This window comes from Diabrotica virgifera, chromosome 2 (assembly GCF_917563875.1).
Source record: "Diabrotica virgifera virgifera chromosome 2, PGI_DIABVI_V3a".
Taxonomy (NCBI): domain Eukaryota; kingdom Metazoa; phylum Arthropoda; class Insecta; order Coleoptera; family Chrysomelidae; genus Diabrotica; species Diabrotica virgifera.
Genome location: NC_065444.1, coordinates 264,072,721 through 264,097,955, shown reverse-complemented (window position 1 = coordinate 264,097,955; position 25,235 = coordinate 264,072,721). Strand labels below are relative to the sequence as shown.

Below are 25,235 nucleotides of genomic sequence, written 5' to 3'. Positions count from 1 at the left end.
ATTAAAAAATTTTCTAAGCGAATTAGGAAGATTCCAAGTGGAACTTAAGTGATGGAAAATCATTGATGACAGGCTTGTTTTGCCCCCTTATTTTATATTTATTGCTATTTTGCAGCAAGGGTGATAAATTAAGACATTTTTAACCAATCGCATCTGATAGAAAATTTAATTATCTTTGTTTTATTCCTATACGACTTTGTTCCAAAATGAATCGTTTTAAAGTTATAAACAAACAAAAAAAGTAGAAAAAAATCGATGTTATTCGAAATTTTTAAATATTTGAATTTTTTTATTAATGTTCCGGGCATGTTTGAGAAGGAGCATAAATCAATTATTATTAACGAAGTTATCACCTAACATTATCCGCAAAAATCTGAATGCCACCTCTCACATCCACCTAAAAACAGATCCTTACTGGTCTATCAGTCTACAAGCCACAAATACATCACTTCTCATACAAGCAGAAAAATAATAATTTTATCATCGAAGATTTAGTCACTCAACAAACTGGGGATTACCTGGGAGGAAAAAAACATACAATAAAACAGCTGGATGGAAAAAACGTCCAATAAAAAAGCCGGACGTTAAAACGTGCGGCCAAAATGACCGATGTTAAAAAACGTGCGTTCTAAAGCCGTACGTTAAAAACGTCCAGTACGGTATCAGCTAGATGTTAAAAAACGTGAGGTAAAACAGCCTAACTTTAAAATTAGTGGATAAAAGAATTATTTTTAAGGTGCTTTTGACACTAATACTTAAATAAATGAATAAAATAATTTTACTTACATCACTTTTTGAAATTCCCATGACGATTTTATTATCCTTAGCGACACCCTGTAACTAAAAATAAAAAAAAAATTAATAATTATTATTCTTCTTTACTTCTCTTACAGAATCTTATGTAGTTTTAGAAAGTCTAACCTTTTTAAAGCATTAACTACCACGACAAAATAATATGTTGCTAATTACGTTGCAAATGAGAAATTATTAAGAATTTGAGTCAGAATTACACTCCTCATTGCATTCTCATTCCCGAATATTGGCCTTATAGTCCATTCTTTCACGGTTTTTGCTCTAAATTTTAAAGAACCTCTTGGATTGACATGAAATTTGGCAAACGTATAGCTTACATGTCAAAGAAAAAAAGTGATATTGTGCCGATGTGTTCTTTTGCCCTGGGGGTGACTTTCACCCCCTCTTGGGGGTGAAAAAATATATGTCCAAAATAAGTCCGGAAATGGGTAAACTGACTAATTTTAAGTAACTTTTGTTCTTTAGAGCTTTTTCGCCAAGTCAACACTTTTCGAGTTATTTGCGAGTGAATATGTTCACTTTTCAACAAAATAACCACATTTTTAGACAGTTTTTCGCAAATAACTCAAAAAGTAAGTATTTTGTCGAAAAAAACGTTCTTAGCAAAAATATAGCTTATAAAGAAGTAAAAAAAGTGGTGTAAGCGTTAGGTCTCTGGATCTCGTAGAACCAGAGTTATAGCCAATGAAAAATAGATTCATATTCACCAAATTTCAAATAGAATATTTCGACGTGAAATATTCAAAAAATTAAGCACTTTTTGGGGAAAATCTATTATAACTTTTTTAAAGTGTTTAAAAAATTTTTATTTTTGTTTTTCCAAAAAGTTTCTAGCATTAAATTTAAGCATGTTACGCTCAAAATAAAGTTCGTCCCTTTTGTTTTTGCAAAAAAAAATCGGGAAGACCTCCCCCTAATTAGCAACTTAAATGAAATTAATCGTTACCGCTCCACAAATTATTTTACTTATGTTGTGTTTATATGATCTGTAAGTTTCATCGATTCAAAGTGCTTATTTTTGAAAAAAATTGGTTTCAAAGTAAAATTTTTAAAAATTTAAATTTTGAAAAATATGCTATTTTTCAAAATAACTTACAAATCGTTAGAGATACCAAAAATCTCGAAAAACAAAAAAAGTCAGATTTGCTTTTCTGAATATCACGTATTTTTTGTTTTTCTGTTAGACAAAAATTGATTAAGATTTGGTGTTTCTAAATGTGCATACATTCGTGATCACTGACTCGTTCAACCCCTTTTAACTACAGCCCTTTCAATAATAAGGACTTTGATCCGATGAAACTTACAGATCACATAAACAATATATACACGATTCAAGAAACTTGTGAAGTCGTAACGATTAAGTTCATTTAAGATACTAATTAGGGGGTGATTTTCTCGATTTTTTTACCAAAACCAAAAGGGAATATGTAACTTTATTTTGAGCGTAACTTGTTTAATTTTGATGCTAAAAATTTTTTTTATAAAACAAAAATGAAGCTTTTTTTAAACACTTTAAATAAGTTGTAATGAGTTTTCCCCGAAATGTGCTTCATTTTTGGTTATTTCACGTTAAAGTATTCCATTTGGAATTTGACGAATATGAACCTGTTTTCATTAGCTATAACTCTGCTTCTACTAGGTGTAGAGACGTGATATATACACCATTTTTTTAAGTTTTTTACAGGATATATTTTTGCTAAGAATGTTTTCTCGACAAAATACTTACTATTTGAGCTATTTGCGAAAAACCGTCTAAAAGCGTGGTTATTTTGTTGAAAAAATGAACATATTCACTGCCAAATAACTCGAAAAGTATTGACTTAGTGAAAAAACTCTATAGTACAAAAGTTACTTAAAATTAGCCAGTTTATCCATTTCCTGACTTTCTTTAGACGAATATTTTTTCACCCCCAAGAGGGGGTGAAAACCACTCCCAGTACAAAAGCACATATCGGCACAATATCACTTTTTTTCTTTGAGTTGTTAGCTATGTGTTTGCCAAATTTCATGTCAATCCAAGCGGTTCTTTAAAATTTAGAGGTTTTGCAATATTTTACCGTTAAAGAACGGACTATTATTGTTTCTTCTATTATTATATCGAGTTTACCGAATTTTTTCCCTCTTAGGGCAGCTTTTTGCAACTACATCCGGAGAGCTACGTTGCCTTGAGGTAAATTTTTCTTCCTCTACTATAAAATATCTTGTAGAAATTTTTCAAATATCTTGAGAGAACTGATGTTGCCTTTAAGTCAAGTACAACGCAACTACAGACCAATCAGCCTATGATCATCAATAAGCAAGGTTGCCGAGAGGATAAAAAGAGAGTCTAGGTTAAAAGGAGAGTCTGAAACAATAGGCACGATACCGGAAGCATAATTTGGTTTCTGAACTGAACACTCCAGCGAACTAGAAATGTTAAGATTGACCGAATACCTCACAGAGGGATTTTCGCAACTACAGACCAATCAGCCTATGATCATCAATAAGCAAGGTTGCCGAGAGGATAAAAAGAGAGTCTAGGTTAAAAGGAGAGTCTGAAACAATAGGCACGATACCGAAAGCATAATTTGGTTTCTGAACTGAACACTCCAGCGAACTAGAAATGTTAAGATTGACCGAATACCTCACAGAGGGATTCAACTAGAAAAAATACATTGCTGCTGCATTCCTAGATGTCAGTAAGGCATTTGACAAAGTGTGGCACGAAGGGCTTATTCACATAATGAGACAACTTGGATACAGCACGGCAATATCATGCATTCTTTCGTATTACCTAGCAAATAGAAAGTTCAGGGTTGAGATAAGACACGTCCTGTTTGAAGTCGGAATAATCGAGGCTTGGGCAGTGGCATAACCAGGGGGGGGGGGGTTTAACCCCCCATTGGGATGTACTTTGAGCTCTATACGCTTAACTAACACCATTACTATTCCATATAACAAATAAACACCAAAAAATTCAAAAATATAATTGGTGATTATCAAAATGGATTCAGAACAAATAGAGCCATTACAGACAACATATTCATACTTAGAACAATACAAGAGAAAGCTTATGAATACGACATAAAACTATATAATATGTATATTTGTATATAGACAAGCTTTTGATTCAGCCCTGTTCGCTGTAAATGTACTTGTGCAAAGGTGCATGGATGTTAATCAGCCAATATATATGTGTTTCTTGGATTACAACAAAGCCTTCGATAAGGTCAGACATAACCGCCTTATCGAATTACTTGAAAAGAAAAACTAAGATATGAGGGACATCAGGATCATTAGTGCTATCTATTATAATCAGATCGCTGTGGTAAAAGAGAACAACGCCTTTTCAAATGAAATACAGATTGAGAGGGGCGTCAGACAGGGCTGTGTCCTGTCTCCTACTTTGTTCAATTTGTATTCAGAGGAAATAATCCAGGAAGCACTACAAGACCTAACCACGGGAATAAAAGTAAATGGCCGACCAATCAATAATATACGGTTTGCCGACGACACTATTTTATTAGCCGAATGTCTTGAAGATTTACAACAAATGGTTGACATGACAGAGTGGTAGAAGTCAGCCAAGAAAACGGATTGTCCCTAAACACAAAAAAAGACACAATTTATGGTAATCACAAAAACTCAGCAGCGCCAAGAAAGCATAACAATACATGGAGAACAAATTAAAAAGGTTGAAAAATATAAATATTTGGGTACAATAATTAATGAAACTAATGAGTACACAGAAGAGATTAAAGCAATAATAGGACAGGCAAGAAATGCTTTCAACAAACTGAAAAAAGTACTCTGTAGCAGGGACATTACAATTTCTTTAAAGATAAGACTTCTGAGATGCTACGTGTTCTCCGTATTATTCTATGGGTTGGAGGCTTGGACATTAAAGAAGGATATTTCGGACAGATTAGAAGCCTTCGAGTTATGGGCCTACAGAAGAATATTAAGAATAAGTTGGGTGGATAGAGTCACGAACATCGAGGTGTTTAAAAGAATGGGAAAAGATAAAGAGGTTTTAAATACAGTTAAAGTCAGAAAACTACAATATCTGGGACATGTTATGAGGGGCGAGCGTTATAACTTGTTACAATTAATAATGCAAGGAAGAATACAGGGTAGAAGGAGTCGCGGAAGAAGACGCATCTCCTGGTTAAACAATTTGAGAGCTTGGTTTAATTGCACTTCTGCTGATCTCTTTAGAGCAGCGGTATCGAAAGTGCGAATTGCCGTGATGGTTGCCAACCTTCTTAGAGGAGATGGTACATGAAGAAGAAGAAGCTTTTGATAGTGAGAAAAGAGACAAAATGCTGGAAGACCTCCGAAATCTAGGTATACCAAAAAAATATATCAGCCTCATAAAAATGACGTTGCAGGGTTCAAAAGCCGCAGTTAAAGTAGATGGAGAACTGTCTCCCCTGTTTGACATCAACATGGAGGTGAGACAGGGAGACGCACTTTCAACCATGCTGTTCAACCTAGTTCTTGAAGCAGTCATCAGAAAATAACCGGACATATAAACACCAAAACAGTACAAATTACTGCATATGCAGGCCATTATTAGTAGAAGCAAGACACGACTAATGGAAACGTTCAAAGAAATTAATCCTGAAGCACAAAAAGAGGGCTTAAAATAAACGAAACAAAAACTAAGTACATGACCATCAAAAGAACACCTGAGAATGAAAATAATATACCAATAGACAACTATACTATTGAACGTGTGGATGCCTTCACATATCTGGGCACAGAAATCAATCAGAAGAATTCCGTAAGTAGCGAAATTAATGCACGTATTTCCAGTGGAAATCGTACAGACTAATAATAGATTGATGACATCGAAATTATTAGACCAAAGAACAAAAATGACTATCTACAGAACTTTGATTAGACCCGTAGTAACCTATGGTTGTGAAACCTGGGTAATGACGAAAAAATCTGAAGCCCAACTCATTACATTCGAGAGAAAGATACTGAGAAAAGTATATGGCCCGGTGCAAGAGGAAGACGACACATGAAGAATCAGGAAAAACGACGAGGTTAATGAACTAAATAAAGGGTATGACGTTGTAAGATTTGTGAAAAGCCAAAGACAGTCATGGCTGGGACATGTTCAGCGACAAGAAGACACGAAAACGACAAAGAAGGTGTTACAGTGGAAGCCGGTAGGAATCATCATCATCATTATCTTGGTGCTACAGCCGTACAGCCCTTAGAGTTCCTCAACCTTCTCAAGCTTTCTACGCCATTCTATTCTGTCCCTTGCTTTCATTTTCCAGTTGCCGACTCCGATCATCTCGGCATCCTGTGTTACGCCGTCCATCCACCTCAGCTTTGGTCTACCCCGTCTTCTCATTCCCACAGGTTGCCCTGTTAGAATCTTTTTTATCATGTTCGATTCAGGGGCCCGGGCTACATGTCCTGCCCACTGCAGGCGGTTTCGCTTAATTATAGTAATAATATCTTTTCCACCAAACGTATGCTTGAAGATATTCTGCAGTTCAAAGTTATATCTACGCCTCCATATTCCGTTCTCACAGACCGCTCCGAATATCTTACGTAGCACCTTTCTTTCAAAAATCGACAGAGCGGATTCATCTGTTTTAGTTAGCGTCCATGCCTCTGATCCATATGTGAGAACGGGGACTATCAATGTTCTATACAGCCTTATACGAGTTTTTTGAGACAGACGTTTGTTAGCTAAGTACTTTGATAGACTATGATAACACCTGTTTGCAATTATTATTCGTCTTTTATTTCCTCTGATGTGTTATTATTGGGGTTAACCGACGTCCCTAGATATATGAACTCTTTGACCGCTTCGAAGTTTTGGTCATTGATGATTAGATCTGCGTTAATATTTCCAGCTCTTGTGTTTGTGTTAGTCGCCATGAATTTTGTTTTATTTCGATTTATATGTAACCCCATTCGTTCTGCTGCTGCTACTAGCTCGGTTAGGATTTCCGCAGTTCTCGCTTTGGTTCTTGTTATAATGTTCACGTCGTCTGCATATGCTAGAATATGGACAGATCTATTGAATATTGTTCCCCTGCTATATTAGCGTCTCGTACGACTTTTTCTAATGCTACATTAAAAAGTTGACACGCCAGCGCATCTCCCTGCGTTAACCCCCTATGTATTTCAAATAGGGTTGACGAGTTGTTTTGAATTTTTACTGCTGATATCATCTTCGTCATTGTCACTTTTATCATACATATGAGTTTTTTTTTTTTTTAATTCCTAACTCATTCATAGCGTTGTAGAGACTTGGTCACTGTCATAAGCAGCTTTAAAATCGACAAAAATATGGTACATATCTATGTTAAACTCTTGCGCTTTTTCCAGGATCTGTCGTAGTGTAAAGATCTGGTTAATGGTTGAACGTCCACGCCTGAATCCTGCCTGATATTCTCCTAGAAACGTTAGGAAGCCGGCAGGAAGGCGGAAAAAAGGAAGGCCCAGGACAAGATGGTTGGATGACATGGTGGATGCCCTGAAAACCATGAATATAAGACAATGGAGCAGAAGGGCCCAAGAGAGATCTGAATGGAAGGATATAGCCAGACAGGCAAAGGCAAATCCAGGGTTATGATGCCAAAAGAAGAAGAACCATTACTATTCCATACCCCCCAAAGAAGCTCCAGTAGTTGTAACCCCCCCTTAGGATCATCCTGGTTACACCGTTGGGCTTGGGTGCCACAAGGGGGAGTTTTGTTACCCTTTCTGTATATCATATGGACCGCGGACACGCCAACCACCCAGGAGCGTCATTTGAAATTTTGATAGGGGGGGGGGCAAGCATCATATATACAATACATTTATATGCAAACATAATACAAAATTGATCTATTTTTTGTAAATTTCAGTAATTTTAAGGGTCAGGGGGGGCAAATGCCCCCCTGCCCCCTATCAAATGACGCCCCTGCAACCACCCCGCAAACCGTGCACAGTCTATAATTCTTTACGCGCTCTGTCTGTTATATAAAGAGATTCATACAGTGCTTAATATACATAATAAGTACCTCGTTCTTCCTTTTTTATAAAAAGGAATTTCCACTAAAGGTACTTAAATGAATCAAAGTAGAATGAGGGAGGTACGAGCTATAATTTCATAATTTGTTGTCTTAAGTACGGGCAAATTCTTAACGTGTCTACGCGTGAATGCATCATAAATTCCTTTGAGCCTTTGTTCCCTCCGGTAAGAGCTGTTTCAAGCTTTTACTATCCCATTATTACGGTTGTTCGCTGGTCTGACTCACTCAGGAATTTCGATTCAAATTCATATCCTTCCAGAACCTTTAATCATTCCACCACAACTCAAAATATTGATATATTTTCAAAAAGTCATACCCATCGTCACAGTATGCTAAGGGGTGTTTTCTGTAATAATACCTTTACATTTAAGAGGCTTCTAAAATTTAACTTTTAACTGCCCTCTTAACCTTTTAGGTACCATTGGCATTCTATAAAGATATAGAGGACCGCTAAAAAATTTTTTAGATGAAAACACTAAAAGATTTTTAATTAAATACGGCAACGTCGCACGTTGATCGTATTTAAACTACTTTTGGAATAACGTTGGCATTCTATAAAGATATATTATAGAGGTAGAGGAGCACTAAAAAAAGGTTTTAAACTTTAAAATACTAAAAGGTTTTCAATTAAATACGGCAACGTCGCACGTTGATCGTGTTTAATCCTTAATTAAGCACTGACATGCGGTATGTCATACCTTGCCGAAAATATATTTTGTTGTAAAAGCAGTCCAGTGCATTATTTTCCTATAAGTATGGCAGCAAGTTCATCCAGTTGTTCTACATTCAAGTGGAAAGCAGTATATTACTATTTTGAGCTACCAATAGTCAAGTTTTTTTGTAATGTATAATGGATTTCTACGGCTGTCACCGCCTCTCCATACCCAGCTTCCAACTTTTTCTATTGTAACACATGTCTTCATCTAATTGCCTCGAATCCATTGCCTCCTGAATATTGTCCCTCCAGCTTCTCCGTGGTTGTCCTCTTTTTCTTCTCTCCGGTGGGACCCACTCTAATATTTTTCTCGGCCAGCGAGTCTCATTCATTCTTTTAAAGTGACCGAACCATGTCAGCTGTCTTCTTTCAATATCGCCTATTATAGTTTTTTCCACCTTCATATGTTCTCTAATTGTTTCATTTCTTACATGTTCTAATCTTGAGACCTGACAACTTCTCCTCAAAAAGTCCATTTCTGTACTAAGTAGCTTCTTTTTATTTCTTGCACTTATGTCCCAAACTTCTGCACCGTAGATTGTAGCGCTCTTCATTATACTTTCATATTATATTCTTCTCTTTGTTTCCTTCCTGATGTCTTTGTTCCATAAAATTAAATTGAGGGATCTAGTGATGCTTCTACCTTTATTGATTCTGTGTTGTATTTCATTCTCACTATTTCCTGGTTTGTTAAATATAGCTCCCAAATATTTGCATTGTTTCACACCAACAATATGTCCTTGTTCCAATGGTAGGTTTTCAATGTCTTCGTTTCCCACTATGAAGTATTCTAACTTGTCAATATTTATTACTAATCCTGCCTGTTGGTAATGTTCATTTAGCTTTCGTATCATATAGCTTAAGTCATCTTGACCTTGGGCTGTAACAACTTGGTCGTCCGCAAAGTATAATGTAAATAGGGAGTCGTCTACCACTTTCAGTCCCATCGGTTTTACTGTTTTTGTCCACCTCTGTAAGGATTGGTCAAGATATATTTTAAAGAGAGTGGGAGATAGACAACATCCTTATCGGAGGGCTTTTGAAGTATTAAATGCCTCGGCGAAATTTTTGCCGTTTTTGATTCTGGTGTTAGTGGTCTCATATAACATTTTAGTTGCTTGTATGAGTTTTCCATCGATACCGATGTCTTTCATTGACTTCCATAGTTCTATTATGGGGACACTATCATAGGCTTTTTCTAGGTCGATAAGAGCGATGTAGGTTTCCTGATTTCTCTGTATTCATTTTTTTTGTGCTATTTTTAAAGTGAAGAGATTGTCTACCGTTGAACGCACGAAAACCAGCTTGTTCTTCAGCTTGCTTTCCTTGAATTTCTTGTTCTACTTCATTTCTTAATATCCTGGAGTATAATCTTCCAATGGTGCTGATGACTGCGATTCTCCTATAGTTTTTGGGTTTATTTTTAGGTCCCTTCTTATGTATGGGAGTAATATGTGATGTTAGCCATTCATCTGGTACTTTTTCTCCATTTAGACATCTTTCGAAAAGTTTTTTAAGCATATCCCATAGTTTGGGTGGTCCATATTTTATTAATTCAGGATTAATTCCTCCAGCCCCGGGTGCTTTCCGGGATTTCATAGTTTTAATAGCTTCTTCCACTTTGCTTTTATCTAGTTCTATTTCGTGTTTTTTTGTAATTCAGTTTATAAATGATTTTGTAAGAACCTCCACCATTCTTTTAATAATATGCATGCGTTCATAATTTTCTTCAAAAAATAAAGTTTATTCTATTATTTATTAAGACTATCTGGGAGAGCCTGAAAAAGAAACATTTAAACAAAGACCTGATAGATGCAACAAAAAGTATATAATAAGAACACAAAATATGCAATCGCAACCATTTGAAACAAGGCAAAGAGTTAAGGAGTTAGTTTAAGGTCAATACTTTTTATAAATGTAATGGATGAGAAAGTGAAACAATATAAGAAAACCTTAAAAAATACTGTATACGATGAAATAGAATGCAAATGATAAATGTAGAAATATGCGCATATGCAGATGAAATAGTTTCTATTAGTCGCCGAAACAGCAGGAAAACTGAAGCATAATTTAGAAAAATAGAATGGATAGAAGAAGCAAAAAAATACAAACTAAATAAAGAAAAGACACAGATAATGAAAATAACAAGGAAAAAAAGACACGGATGACCTAATCGAAGTGGAGATAGAGCGACAGCGACAAGCGAAACACGACAGTAACAGACAAGTGAAAAGAATGCGAGAAGCTAAACCAATAGGGAAACACAGCCGAGATAGACCAATAAAAGAGTGGAACAACGAAATAGCAGAGATATAACAAAATAAGAAAAAATTTTGCAATAAGCAACACAAATGGTATTGCGCATGATCAGAACGTTATGGAACTGTACTACGTCCTAAACAACCAGAAAACTTTGTCCTTTCGATAAACGCACATATCTATAGGTTTGTTCCAACACAACGAAGAACCATAATGTACCAATCACGTTACTAGATAATTAACGTTCCATTGGAACCGGGAACGACATAATGCGTTCCATGGTACTGCGCAGGACGGTGATCGTTACATGGACGGTTTCTCGTTGTGTTGGAACAAACCTTATAGCGATACGTATAATATTTTCTGTCTTCTTGTAGGTGGAATAAGTTGGGCTTAAGCGAAGCGACGATTTTCGTACATTGTTATGCTTGGGAATTTCTGATATCACTTTACTTTGTCAGGTTAAGATGTTATCTATATTTTTACTACATATTTTAGTATTATTCTTTAATGTCATGTCTGCCTAAACTTATTTATGAATTAGATGCAACAAAAATGTTTAATGTCAGTCGGAGTATTAATGGTCTACAAAATGGGCTGCTACAAACTGAGACAAACTCAGATAAAAACATGACACTTTTAAGTTCTTTATATAAATTAAAAGAATTTTTTTATATTTACTAATTTTCGCATTGTTCCTGTTATCAATCAAAGATTTTTTAAAGTTTTCCAAAGGTATTTTTGATTATCGGTAAAGAAAATTCATGTGTCACTGTTCTTAAGAAAGCTTCCATACCTATGCAAACTCGATTCTGAAAAGCTGCATCCAAATTTACTAAATATTATTAATCCATAATTCTCTTATAGATCATTATAATTGACCATAGAGGAGAATCATTCCAGAAAGCAGAGGCGGATCTAGACATTTGCCTTGGGAAGAGAAATTTGCCTTGGGTGGGGCAATTTGCCTCAGGGGGGAGGGGGAACTTCCAATGAAACACCAATCAAAAGACATTAAAAAAGATAAACCCAATCTACACACAAGACATAAATAATAAATGATATGCATTAAGTTCGCTTAATTTTCCTAACTAGTCTATTTATTGGGTTGAATTTGTCTGTAATTCACAAATACTGTAGGTACTGAAGCTTGTAACGTGTACAACTTGAGTTGATATTAGCTTGGGACTGAAAACAGTTCTAAAGTAACTAGCAGTGCTTAAAAAAGTACCTTTGTTGTAGGCAATGGCGGGTCCAGAGGGAAAGTCACGGGGTCAGGAACCCCCCCTCAAAAGAAAAGATTGGCCTCAGAAGATCTACACATTGCAGAAGTTACTTCAGAGATCACGGAATTTTAACACTTCCATCTTTATATATTCTAGAACGGTTTGTTTAATTCGTAAACACCTTCATGTCTTTCCAGCAAGGCCCAATCATCTTTACTCCACCAGAAATTCAATCTTTGATATTTATTTACCAATCCCAGATCCCATCCACTGAGTTAGTAAAGAAATCTATATTATATTCCGCAAAAAAACTTTACAACCTTCTCCCTTTACAACTCAAATCTGCAACATGTTTCCCAAAGTTCCGTAAAATAACAAAAGGCTATCTATCTAAAAGACCATATTATTCAATAGAAGAATTTCTTAATGAATAATTAAGAACATTGGGTTTCATACGCAGTAGCTTAAACTTGTCAGTTCCTAATGTTGTATTTTATTTTTTTGTTAAAATATTATTTTTCTTTTAACTATATGTAAGCTTTGTCCATAAAATTGTAAAAATTTTCAGTGACAATAAAGCATAATTCTAAAATAAATATCAATTCAATTATCGTAAAAAAAGAAAAACCGAGAGCTGTCAAGCAAAAAAAATTTAGCCCCATCCAAAAAATAATTGAAAACCCACTTATCCTAGGGGTGGTAAGACTAAGTAACCTTTCATCAGAGAAAAGTAATTAAATCACCCTCAAGATCCATGAGCCCCCCCCAAAATTTCTGGATCCGCCACTGGTTGTAGGTGCCATAATATTTTTTTTTATCAAACCAGAGCCATTCTGTGGGCTACCAAAAATCAGCATAGTAAGGAATGACCGAAAATGGAAAAGGTACTTAGTGTAGCCCACTGGAAATGCGTTCCAGTCCGAAGACAAAAAAATGTTACTACAGTCATTATGCAGAAATACTCTGGAAGCTTCATAAGACTGAACTCAGATTAATTAACCTTCCGGTTCCGATGACCAACCTTTTTTTGTTACACGGATGACAAGGGGGGGGGGGGGGAAATGACCCCAGGTCAAAAATGTCAAAAATGACAATTAACAAAAAAATGAAGTTTTTTTTTATGGCATGGACTTTATGTCATTCAGCCAGTCACAACATGAGTATTAGTGTCATGTGTAGTGTGTATGTTGAGTAAGTGTCTTGTTACTTTGCAAAGTCCACGTTATTAGCGTAAAACTACTTGGAATTACACATAATAGACGGTATTTTACTAAACATCAACTTCAGAATATATTTTTTATTCGTAAAATATAGGGAATTTTTTTTATTTCAAAATATGAGGATATCTAGAATGATATTAAAGTCAAATAAAAAAATAATGAGTTAAAAATTGAAAATACTTTTGAATTTATTAAAGAAAAACATACGCTGGGGTCACAATTTCCCCCGCTGGGTCATCCGAAGGTATCTTCTTACTCGATATTGTTCAGATATCATCTCTGTAAAATGGGAAAAGTGGATAGCAACATTATCTACAACTACAGATGAATTTTTCGCCAATGCCATAAGTACCTAGGACCGGTCTGTTGTACTAGACACTAGACTCTAGACACGGTTGTAGGTAACAAGATCTTTTGTATACAGAATATGGAATATTTGAATCCTAAAAATTATTTTTATTGGAGATACTTAAAAAGTAGAACTTGTAAGATTATTAAGGCAAATAATTATCGATGAATCTATATTCATATTATAATTTAATAGACGCACTCTACCATCGTTTGGGATAGTTTCAAATTAACAACTTAGGACCTTTTGAATACTTGATTGGGTAGACATTAATTTAGTAATGTAGTAAAATTTTAATTATGTTTCTAGATGTCTGTTTTATTTTTTTAAGATGTTCTTGACTATATAAAATGGAAAGTATTGTACATATATGGTTGAACAGGTATTAAAATGTAGATTTCAGTAAAGGTTCAATATACAGGTGTTGTATTTAAAAAAACCAAAATGACTAACGATATCAGAGAAATGGTAAATCTGACAACATTGTAAGGATCAAATTTTCGTATCTGCCGTTCGAAGACTTATGACGTTGTCTTGAATATGCTTTTTTATATCTTTTTTCAAATATTGATGCATCGCAGTGAAAGTATGATTACTATAAGTCTATAAAAATTCACTCAGTCCGAATCTGTCAGACAAATCTTAAGACTAAGACCATCGTGTAGGTTGAAAATCGTTGCATAACACGCTAATCTCTTAAATTGGAAAACTAATTCCATATTATTAAATTAATACGAACTAAACATTGCACTTAATAACTGAAGTAGGAATATATAGGTACGGGTATCATTTAATTTTGATATTTAACCGTTTATTGATATAATAATTAATTATTAGAGTGTGGGTGGAAAGTATATACCGCAATATCTTATTTCTATGTATATTTTAAGGTTATAGAATAGCTAGGCGTCGATTCAAGCCTCATGATCTAACGATCAAGGCTAATCTATACATTGTAGTGTATGTATGATAATGCTACAATCAATGTTAACTTGAAACAAAAACTAAATAAATTAATGGATGAGAAAAAAAAGTATTTTTGAAGGGAGTGTGTAAAAATATTTACTTCTTAGCTGAGCGCTTTCGGCTTATAAAGCTATCTTCAGAGCTATGGTCAAAAATATAAAATAGATACCAGTACTAAAGAGGATTCCATTTTTTATTTCAAAAAATTTATTGAAAAAATTCCTTAAAGAATTCTTCAGTTAAAAAAAAACTTGGAGAATGGTTAAAATTTTTAATTTAAAAAAATTTGAAAAAGCATCTGGAAACAGATTCTGCATGTCAGCCGCCTCGACTCCAGAAGTGGGCGATTGCATCTTACCATGATAAAAAAAAATTATAACTTGTTTTTGTGAAGTCCTAATGTGCCGTTTCTGGATGTTTTTTCAAGTTTTTTCAAATTCAAATCAAAATTTTCAACCATCCTGCAAATTTTTCTTTAACTGAAGATGAATTATTAAATGATTTTTTCAATAAAACGTTTTCTATAAAAAAAAAATGGGATCATTTTTAGTAGTGGTACTGTTGGGAGCACTGAATAGTTTACACCTTCATTTTTATATTGTAATACTGTAAAATCTCAGTGTCGTACGAATTTACTAAATGTCAAATTGCTTATAAAAAATTTCGTGCGTATTGAAAAATAAAATAAAAAGCTATTCAACGTCCAAAATGCCTATAGGCATAATAATCACGCATAAAACCAAGAGCAATTGGCAAACTCAATAATTTGAACTCAATTTTATTTAAAAAAACTTCTTTCTATAATTTCTATTTTGTTACATTTTGTAAAATAGATATATTTTATTTTGATTTTAAAATGTCAATCAACCTATTCTGGGTTCCTAAATTTCCTACCTACGGCCGAGATTATATAGCAATTGGAAAAACCTTTATCTTTCGAAATAAATAATTATCGTATATAACAGTATGATACAGAGGTCTTAGAAACCCTCGTAAAGAACCAGGACAGAGCCTTATGTGAAGACAATGAGCTGATCAAAATACGTGGTGTAAACTACCGAATGACGCTTATACATTGGAAAGTCCCATTTGATTTTGGCAATAATCCTGAATCTTTACATGAACACTTTAGGAATACTGTCAGAAGAGTCACCACATTTACAGGAGCTGGTATTGGATCAGATCAGAACACGACCCTACCTGACACTTAGGAAAATATATAGTTTTATCTATTTATGAGTCAACATTACGAAGGATAAAATGGACGATGCAGAGCTTACGCACCCTAGTCAATACGGCATACTTTGTTATGAACCAGATAGTTAAATCACGAGACGTACATCAAACGACTTAGATATGAATCTGCAAGACTATAATCCGACCAATGGTAAGCTATGGATGAGGAACTTGGATATCGACTCAAAAATCTGTAAACCGCATGGACATATTTTTGTGCCGATAGTAGGTTATGGACAAAATCGCATGACAACACCACCTGTCAAATATTGTTGTTTGTAATCAGACTTAAGATTTGTGAAATAATGTCGCAAGTAGAAAAAAGAAATGTGGTGGAATATTTGTATAGAAAGGGTGTCCGAAACGTTAAAAAATTAAAATTCCCTCATCTTCCTTAGTCAGCATCCGTTATGGCTTGCAAATTGTAGAAGCCTCGGAGGTGTTACCAGACAAGATTCCCATTGTTTTCAATCTGGTAGAATGTAGAGTAACAGCTTTTGATGTTGTTTTATGAGCTATTAGATTAAAAACTTAGTTTTTGCTAGCAGTTGCCGCTAGAGCATCCCTGCCATTTCGTTCGTTGCAATCCGTGACTGCACGCCGGGGTTTGTCCTAGTTGGGTCAGAGAGAGCAGCATATTATGTGCCTCCTGATGAGAGACTAATAAGTTTCGAAACTGGTAGAGGTGCTTTCTCCACTCTCTGATTAGATGCGGCTGTAGCTTCGTGTTGCAACGAAATTGAAAATGGTTATTCATTTTTGAGTTAAAAAAAGAATGTGTGTGTACTTTGTACGCACGTAAGAAGTTATACTTCTATTACATGATTTCAACGAAATAAAATACTTTAAACAGTTTAATTTTATTTTATTTAACATTAAACTAATAATTGTAATACTTACCAATTTCCAAACATCCAAGAATTAAAACAAAAGAAAGCAATTGTCCGCATTTGAACCCGGGACTTCTCGATCTGTAGTCGAATCAATGCTCCACGACACTACTACCTCATTGTTTATACGGTTTCTCGGAAATTATGACAAATCACGGTAACAAATAGATGAACTGAAGTATAAATTATAAAAAATTATAAATAAAAATTATAAATTATCTTACTCCCGAGGAAGGCAAATCCAAAGACACAAAAATTATAATAAATATATTTACTAAAAACACTAATATATTCTTTCCACACCATTTTGGCCTGATACATACATAACTTAAAAGATTTAGCAAAGAATATAGACTTTAAGAGAGAGTACCTATATATTCTTTGGATTTAGCAACGAACTGCATACTGTCTGTATGCGCATGCGCACAGAATAATAAAAATTCACTCCCGATCGCGCCTAAAGAAGTATAACTTCAAAAATTAGTGCAATTGACTGAACTCGGAAAAAGTGCAGTGTATGAGACAATAAAGAGGATAAAAAATGGCATAGATATAAATGAAATAGACCAGTTTCGGGTAGACCGCGTAAGATTCGCGAAAACAATTTAAATGTTTTTGTGGCTTTAGGACGACAAAATCCGCGCCTAGGGTTTCGAAAATTAGCCAACAGATTTGGAAATCAACGAAGAATAAAATTGTGCCCAGAAACTGTCCGCATGTCACTGAAAAAAAAAGGCTACATATCAAGGAATCCAAAAAAAAATCCCTACAATGACACCTCTGCAAAGACAACGAAGAATAGATTTTTGTCAACGTTTTCGAGAAGATCATTTTAATAATGCCTTTATATCTGACGAAAGTTGTTTCCAGCTTGGTGCAAATCATCTAAAAGTCCTATCAAGAGAAAATGTTACCGTTCAAATTTCCAAATTTCCCACTAAAATAATGGTTTGGGGAGCAATATCTCAGCGTGGTGCTACACCTCTCTGTACAGTTAATGGTACTGTTGATAGTGCGAAATATTGTGACATCCTAAATGGTTTTCTTCTTGAAACGGCTCATGTTTCCATCATGAAACCATCCAGAGGAGTGACGTTTTCAGCAAGATAATGCAAGATGCCATACTTCTGCTTATACTCAAGCTCGGATGCAAGAACACGAATTGGCAACAATTCCGTGGCCAGCAGCATCTCCAGATCTTAGCCCCATTGAAAAAATATGGGGACTGATGAAGATTGAAGTGGAACGAGCAGCGCCACGAGCCACGAGATAAAGAAGGATTGATTCGGTCAGTTTTACAGGCCTGGAACACCATTACCGAAAATTATGGCCTTGACCTAGTTTCGGGTGTACCTGGACGTTTAGTTTAGTGTTTAGATTTAAATGGAGGTTGTATAAGTAAATGAGATTAATTATTTGTTGAAATTTTATATTTCAAGTGATAGAAATAAATACCGTAAAATTATAATTCTGCTTTCCTTTTTCCGGATACTTTCTAGACGGACTATACATATAATGTATATAAAGAAACCACCTTTGTATGTCCGCCTATAGCGTATTCAATGTATTTAGGATAGAAGAATCCATACTTCAAAAAAAAAATGCAAGAATACAGAGGAAGAGACCAATTGGAAGACCGTGCATAGATGAGGACACAAGAAATCTCCTTGGCAGTCGATTGTGGAGTAGAATGGCTACAGACGGTAACGACTGTAGAGGTTTGCTGAGGGAGATCAGCGCTCGAAATGGGCTGTAGAGATGGGCTTTACACGATCAGCTGATGTCATGCTATCCAGTGACACGAAGGACCATTATTATGATGGTATAAAACATTTAGCTCTATTTACACAATGCTCATAAACTTTAACAAATTTTCTAGAAGAAACTCCCATTCCAGCTATTTAAGGGTGTTTTGTATCTTCCTTCTTGTTCCGTTCATTGTATACAAGCTTAAACGAGGACCTCCTCTGCATACCGATCAAAAAACGTGGAATCGCTGCTGTTATAAAAAGTTTTGTGAGAATTTAAAAAACAGTATTTCTTTTTATGTGCATGTTTTAGTTTTGAGTAATTGTTTATGTATTTCGCTTAATCAAACTTATAACCTTGATTTTCATAAAAGTATGTCGTGCCTTAGTTTTTTGTTTTATATTTCTGCATAGTGCACGAGTATGTACCAAAATACCTTATACAAATTGTTATGACGCATGGATACGTGTTGTTTTTTGTTAGATACTTTTGTTAATAAAACTATCAATGCAAAACATCCAAATAAACAAATTGTTACGCAAGGTATACGAAACATAATATAGTATTTTTTCAAAATATTGCACCCAAATGAAAAACAGAAAAATTATAATTTAGATTATTTTATAATTTATATAAACTATCGTCTATTTAAATTGTACATAATGATTATAAGAATGTTTATTGACTTATGTTTACACTACAACAACAACCTCCGAATAACTACAAACTGGTTTATAAAATATGTTTGGTCTGGAATCTGGAAGATATAACACCAATATACCCATATCACTCAAAATGACTAGTGTATTTAGTATAATGGACAGAGCAATTAAATTATCTAGCCCACAATATTATTTCGAGAATCCAAGAAGAGTCAAAAATGTCTTAGAATACAATAATTAGCAACAATCCTCTCCTTAGAAAACGACGAGTTGTTATTCAACATGCTTCTACCCACAGTTATAAAAAATACAAGGTTCTAAAGAAATTTTTGTCATAATTTTATTACTAAGCTGTTAGTTTTAAGTAATAATAATGAGCGCCAGCACGTATTAGGCGGCCGTCTATGGTAAGTGCGAGAGAGATGCCATTCCGGCAGTCATATCTTACTCGCACTCACTAAGGTTTCTCCAGTTACTATAAGGACAGTTATTAATGAAACACCTTGTATATTAATTTACAGCACATACTATTTTAGACTTTCTATAATGATCTAATAATTGTTTTCGGAAAATTAGTTCTTGCAATAGATCTACTGTAAAATCATAATTAGCGACCTCGCAATCGACAACAACTCTGTTTCGACTTAAAAATGAGTACCCACGCTTTTCCAATTAACGAGAATCACGAATTATTGGGTGAATGAACAAATCCAAGTCCAAAAGTCATCATAAATGCAAAGCGAGGCAAACATTACGTTTGTTCTCGTCCTACATTCGGTTATTTAATTAAAGTGTAAACAACGACAACTATCACAAATTGATTGTGTAACTCATTCATTCAAAATGTATAAACAATAATAAGAATCTTTGGTTCAATGTTAAAGGATTTAAGTTTAAGTTTGAAAGTGTTATATTATGAGAGAGGACAATAAAGTCTTTCTTCACATACTGTATGGTATGGAACATGTTTTGAGAAAGAGTTTTGACATTTTGTTAGTTACATCATCATCATCATCGTCGTCGTCGTTCAGTCCCTTCGGATTATGGTTAACGCTTTCCCATATTATCCTATTCTGAACTGAATTAGTTCTCCTTCTCTTTATTCTGGTTACAATTTATCGTGTGTCCATGCTGATTTCTTTCTGTCTACGTCCCTTTTTTCGCAATTATATTAACAATAAATGAGTATATTAAACTTTGTAATACGCCAATTTAAAGCTTTTTCCATTCTCTCGAAGATGTTTTTACTCAGAAAACCATAAGTCTTACTGTATTCCATTAATTTGCAAAAAAGACCGTTTTCTGACACTAAATTGTTTATAAATAAATATGGCCCCCAGATCCTACGCAGGAAATAGTTACAATTTGTTCTTATAGGTATTACCTGTCGAAAAAACGCTTCTGTACCCTAGCTGTTGAAGTGTCATGGAAAAAAAAACTTATTACCCTGGACTATTATGCGAAATGAATAAGATATGTACTCCTGCAACCCCTCCTCTAAGGAAAAATATTTGGAAAAAGAAGTCCACGAAAAAGAAGAACATCCTGGTTAAAGAACTTCAGAACCTGGCTCAACACAACATCTGTGCCGTTTTCCCGCGATAGACAACATATAAATATTGTCATGCTGATCGTCAACATTCGTCACGGATAAACACATCAAGAAGAAGAATACTTTTGTCACTATGTGATTTTTTTATAGGAGGTAACCCAAGTTGACAGTTCACTTGCTTGACCTCGATCTTGTAGGCATTATGCCATATTTTGAGTGGGGTCTCCCAATAAGAACGGCTCTCGGCCATATCTCAGGAACCGTTTATAGTACAGCTTTGAGAAAAAAATATTTATAACAAAAGTCACCTCGGCAAAAGCCTGGAAATTATTTTCATAATTGTACGTCCATCGCCAGAGGGCGTAATTGAATATCAAAAATTAAAAAATCAAGATTTTATAAAATTTACCTAATGAAAGGGCACTGGAAATCCAATCATCGTATTCTTAATAAAATTCTGGGCATATTTGATTTCACAAGTTTAAGTCTACCTTTGAAAATAAGAGGTGGGGGTGAGTAGGAACCTTCTTATGAAAAAATGGCTGTAAGTCCGGTTTTGCTAAATAGAATTTTGTATACTTGGTCTTGTTAAAAACAGCTCTTTTTCGTCAATGTAAATGTCTTATTTTCGAAATATACTAATAAGTAATATGCAAGCTAGGAGACGTTATTTAATTATTTTCAGAAATCTAGTTTTCTTTGGAAAATATTAAATACAAGTATGCATTTTTAATCCTGTATTACAAAATTAGACCAAATTAGCAACATAATACCGAAAACCGCATGTCGATATCTTTTTTCTATCTCGAGATATCTTAAGAAATGTGTAAATTTTAAACATTTTTGTTACTGTCACCGGTAAACGAGGTTAAGGAAAAGTAGTGTGCTATGGAAAAAAACAAATAAACATTTTCCAGATGTAAACGTATATAACTAATTAAAACAACAATAAGACAAACAACACTATAAAATATAAAAAAGAAACAAAAGCAACTACTTACTTACCCTTAGTGAATGCCTAAATGTTCAAATTGTTGCCCATCATTTTCGATGCAAGCATTTACTCTTTCAAGAGTAGATTGAATAGCTACAGATTTAACTGTTTTAGACTTTTATTTATGGGGACGGATTAAAGCCCTTGTTTTTGCCGCTAGGCCCACTACTCGAGAAAATATGATCTAGAATCCAGAGAACACGAAACGCCATTCAAAGCATTGCGAAAGCAAAAATTGAGACTGCTGTTCAATCTACTCTTGAAAGAGTAAATGCTTGCATCGAAAATGATGGGCAAAAATTTGAACATTTAGGTCGTCAGTAAGTAAGTAGTTGCTTTTATTTCTGTGTTATATTTTACAAGAATAAAAAATCGCTAAACGCCGTAAAAATGAGTGGCACATAAAATATTCCAGCTACAAAAGATCTGATATGAATGTTACGTGGCGCAAAAATGGATTTTCATTTGATGCAAAACAAAATTCTAGTTTTATTTTAAAAGATTTTTCCATAATATTTGCTAAATTTGAAGTAAACGCGCCACAAAAGAGTAACTTTGATACAGTTTGAATTTTGAAACTCTTCTGTGGCGCGTTTACTTCAAATTTAGCAAATATTATGGAAAAATCTTTTAAAATAAAACTAGAATTTTGTTTTGCATCAAATGAAAATCCATTTTCGCGCCACGTAACATTCATATCAGATCTTTTGTAGCTGGAATATTTTATGCGCCACTCATTTTTACGGCGTTTAGCGGTTTTTTATTCTTGTATCAGGAGTTTTTCAAAGTTATTTATAAATTAAATGTATGAAGTTGAATGCAATGTTCCTCTATTACACGTCAAGCTTTATAAATGGTCACCTTTGTTGCATTATCTACCAAAACATCTAGTGTCCATCGAATGTACACTAGATTTTTTTCTATTCGAAATAGATTGAAAAAAAAATATATTGAGATGGTCGGTAAATGAAGTCGGATTGCCCGTTGCCAAATCAAATTTAGCGTCGTAAGCACTACAACTCATAAACCATTTGGGGAATAATCGTTAATTGGAATATACTTTTGTATCTTAATAACTTCTCTAAACGGCTTAACCGATTTTGATCAGTAAACATGAGTTTGAAACGTATTGACCAGTAGTATCTGATGGATCTAAGGTCAAGTATGATAACTGAAGCTATTAGGTACAGGAATTATTTAGCTTTCGAAACCGTTTTTCCCACAGAAAATAGATTTTATCATATTTATGAAGCCTATAACCTAAAAATTTGAATTTTCCCGGATATGAGGTATACATCGTTAGATTCGTCTTGAGTCCTTATACAAACGCTAAGTTATTGGCACAATTCGTACGTTGAAATGTTGAGTAATTGTCGAAAAACCAAAATTTTCAAAGTTTAGTTTTTCAGTTTTTCGGCTATACTGAGCCGTGTGTATGTCTGATCCTGACGGCTTTGGACACCATATGAAAGCTTAAGTCAACACTATTGATTTGATATATTTGCGGTTCTCATGCCTCTTCTTGATCCGAATATATATACCCCCAAAAAATATGCCGTTTTGTACCTACAAAGTCCTATAGCTGGCTTATGGGTGGTCAAAAGTCACAAACTACACCGGTTCTAAATCGGCCCTGACCCCCTCTTTAAATACAGAGAAAAAATATCAAATCGGTTTAACTTTCAAACACACATACATACATATCCACAAACATTTTCCCTTTTTTAAATAAAAATTGAGTCACATTTCTAAGCTCTATAACTTTTGAATGGTATAACCGATTTTCAAAATTAGACATGCGTTGGAAAGGTAATGATCACTTCTATTAGAAACCGCAAAGGTTGGACTTAAATTTTCGAAGTTTTTGGGAGTTTTGGGGACCTGAACGAAAAACAGACCCTAAATAGGAAGGGCCGTAAAATCGACACCCTTGGACCAAAATGGATGGTTGACATATGAATGGGTGAGTCTTTTTCTGAACTTGAAGATGGGAGTTGGCACAATTTTCAATTCAGTCAGATTTAAAAAATTGAAAATTTCGTGTATATAATAGGGTCGCGTGTAGGGGGGTGTATTTCTGCGCCACTGGCGAGAACTGCCGTTATCTGGTAATCTTTCCGATATAAAACTAACAGCTTCGATAACTAATAAATCGAAAACTATTAATTTTATCAAAAAAATGTATAATGAACATTTTTTGTTTATAATTAATATTTTTACCAGCATTTGCGGTCAAAATATAAAAAAAAAATTCCACCCTCGAGATGAGGTGGCAACTACCCCCTTGGTAAAAGCGTCTTTCGGCATCATATAGATTTTGATCCTTGGACTATCCACTACTTATTGTCAAATTTTTAAACAAATCTATCCATTCTGTAAAAATTGCAAAGTGAAAAATTTCAGTTCCTGGAGTAATTATACCTTTGGAGCTCTATAATTTCTGAACGGCTTACCTGATGTTGATCACTAAACATGAATTTGAAACGTATTGACAAGTAGTATCTGATGCATCCAGGATCGAGTATGATAACTGAACGTATTACAGGAATTATTGAGCTTGGAAAACCGTTTTTCCCATAAGAAATAGATTTGATCATACTTATGAACCCTATAACTTAAAAATTAGAATTTTCCCAGATATAAGGTATACACCGTTAGACGCGTCCTGAGTCCTTCTACAAACGCTCAGTTATTGGCGCAATTCGTAGGTTGAAATTTTGAGTAATTGTCGAAAAACCAAAATTTTCAAAGTTTAATTTTTCAGTTTTTTGGCTATGGTGAGCAGTGCGTATGTCTCAGCTTGATCGCTTAAGGGCCATTTGAAAGCTTAACTCAACCCTATTAATTTGGTGTATTTGCGGTTTTCCTGTCTTTTCTTGAACCTAAGATATATACGCCCAAAAAATATGCTATTTTGCATCTACTTAGTCCTCTAGCTAACTTACGGGTAGTCAGAAGTCAAAAATTAGACCGGTTCTGAATCGGCCCTCACACCCTCTTGAAACACAGAAAAAAAATTCAGATCGGTTTAACTTTTCCACATACATACATACAAACATTTTCCACATACATACATACAAACATATCCACAAACATTTTCCATTTTTTAAATAAAAATTGAGTCATATTTCTGAGCTCGATAACTTTTGGATGGTACAACCGATTTTCAAAATTAAACATGCGTTGGAAAGGTAATGATCTATGCTATCAGAAGCCGCAAAGGTCTGGCTTAAATTTTTGAAATTTTTGGGAGTTTTGGGGACGAGAACGAAAAACAGGCTTTAAATGGGAAGGGCCGTAAATTCCACACCCTTGGACCAAAATGGAGAAGTAACATATGGATGGACGAGTCTTTTCGTAAACTTTAAGATGGGATGTGGCCCAATTTTCCATTCAGTCAGGTTTAGAAAATCGAAAATTTCGTGTATATATAGTGTCGCTTGTAGGGGTGTTGTGCGCCACTGGTGGGAACTACCGTTCTCTGTGGATATCTATTAAACGAGCCCCCGAACAAGTTGATAGCATTAAAATTTATGCTTCAAAAATTTTTCAAAATTTATTTTTTAAAAATTTTTC

General features: G+C 34.5%; 1 protein-coding gene across 6 annotated transcripts in view; it reads right to left on the bottom strand.

The window, feature by feature from the left end:
• LOC126880616 (NAD(+) hydrolase sarm1) overlaps nucleotides 1–25,235 on the bottom strand; it is a 496,620-nt gene that overhangs the window by 364,341 nt on the left and 107,044 nt on the right. For all 6 annotated transcript variants that reach the window (XR_007696654.1, XM_050644609.1, XM_050644612.1 and 3 more), the window contains exon 2: nucleotides 787–840. Coding sequence is in view for 5 of the 6 variants with exons in the window: in XM_050644609.1 (XP_050500566.1) it covers nucleotides 787–840 (54 nt within the window). In the remaining variant the exon portion in view is untranslated. The remainder of the gene's footprint in view (nucleotides 1–786; nucleotides 841–25,235) is intronic.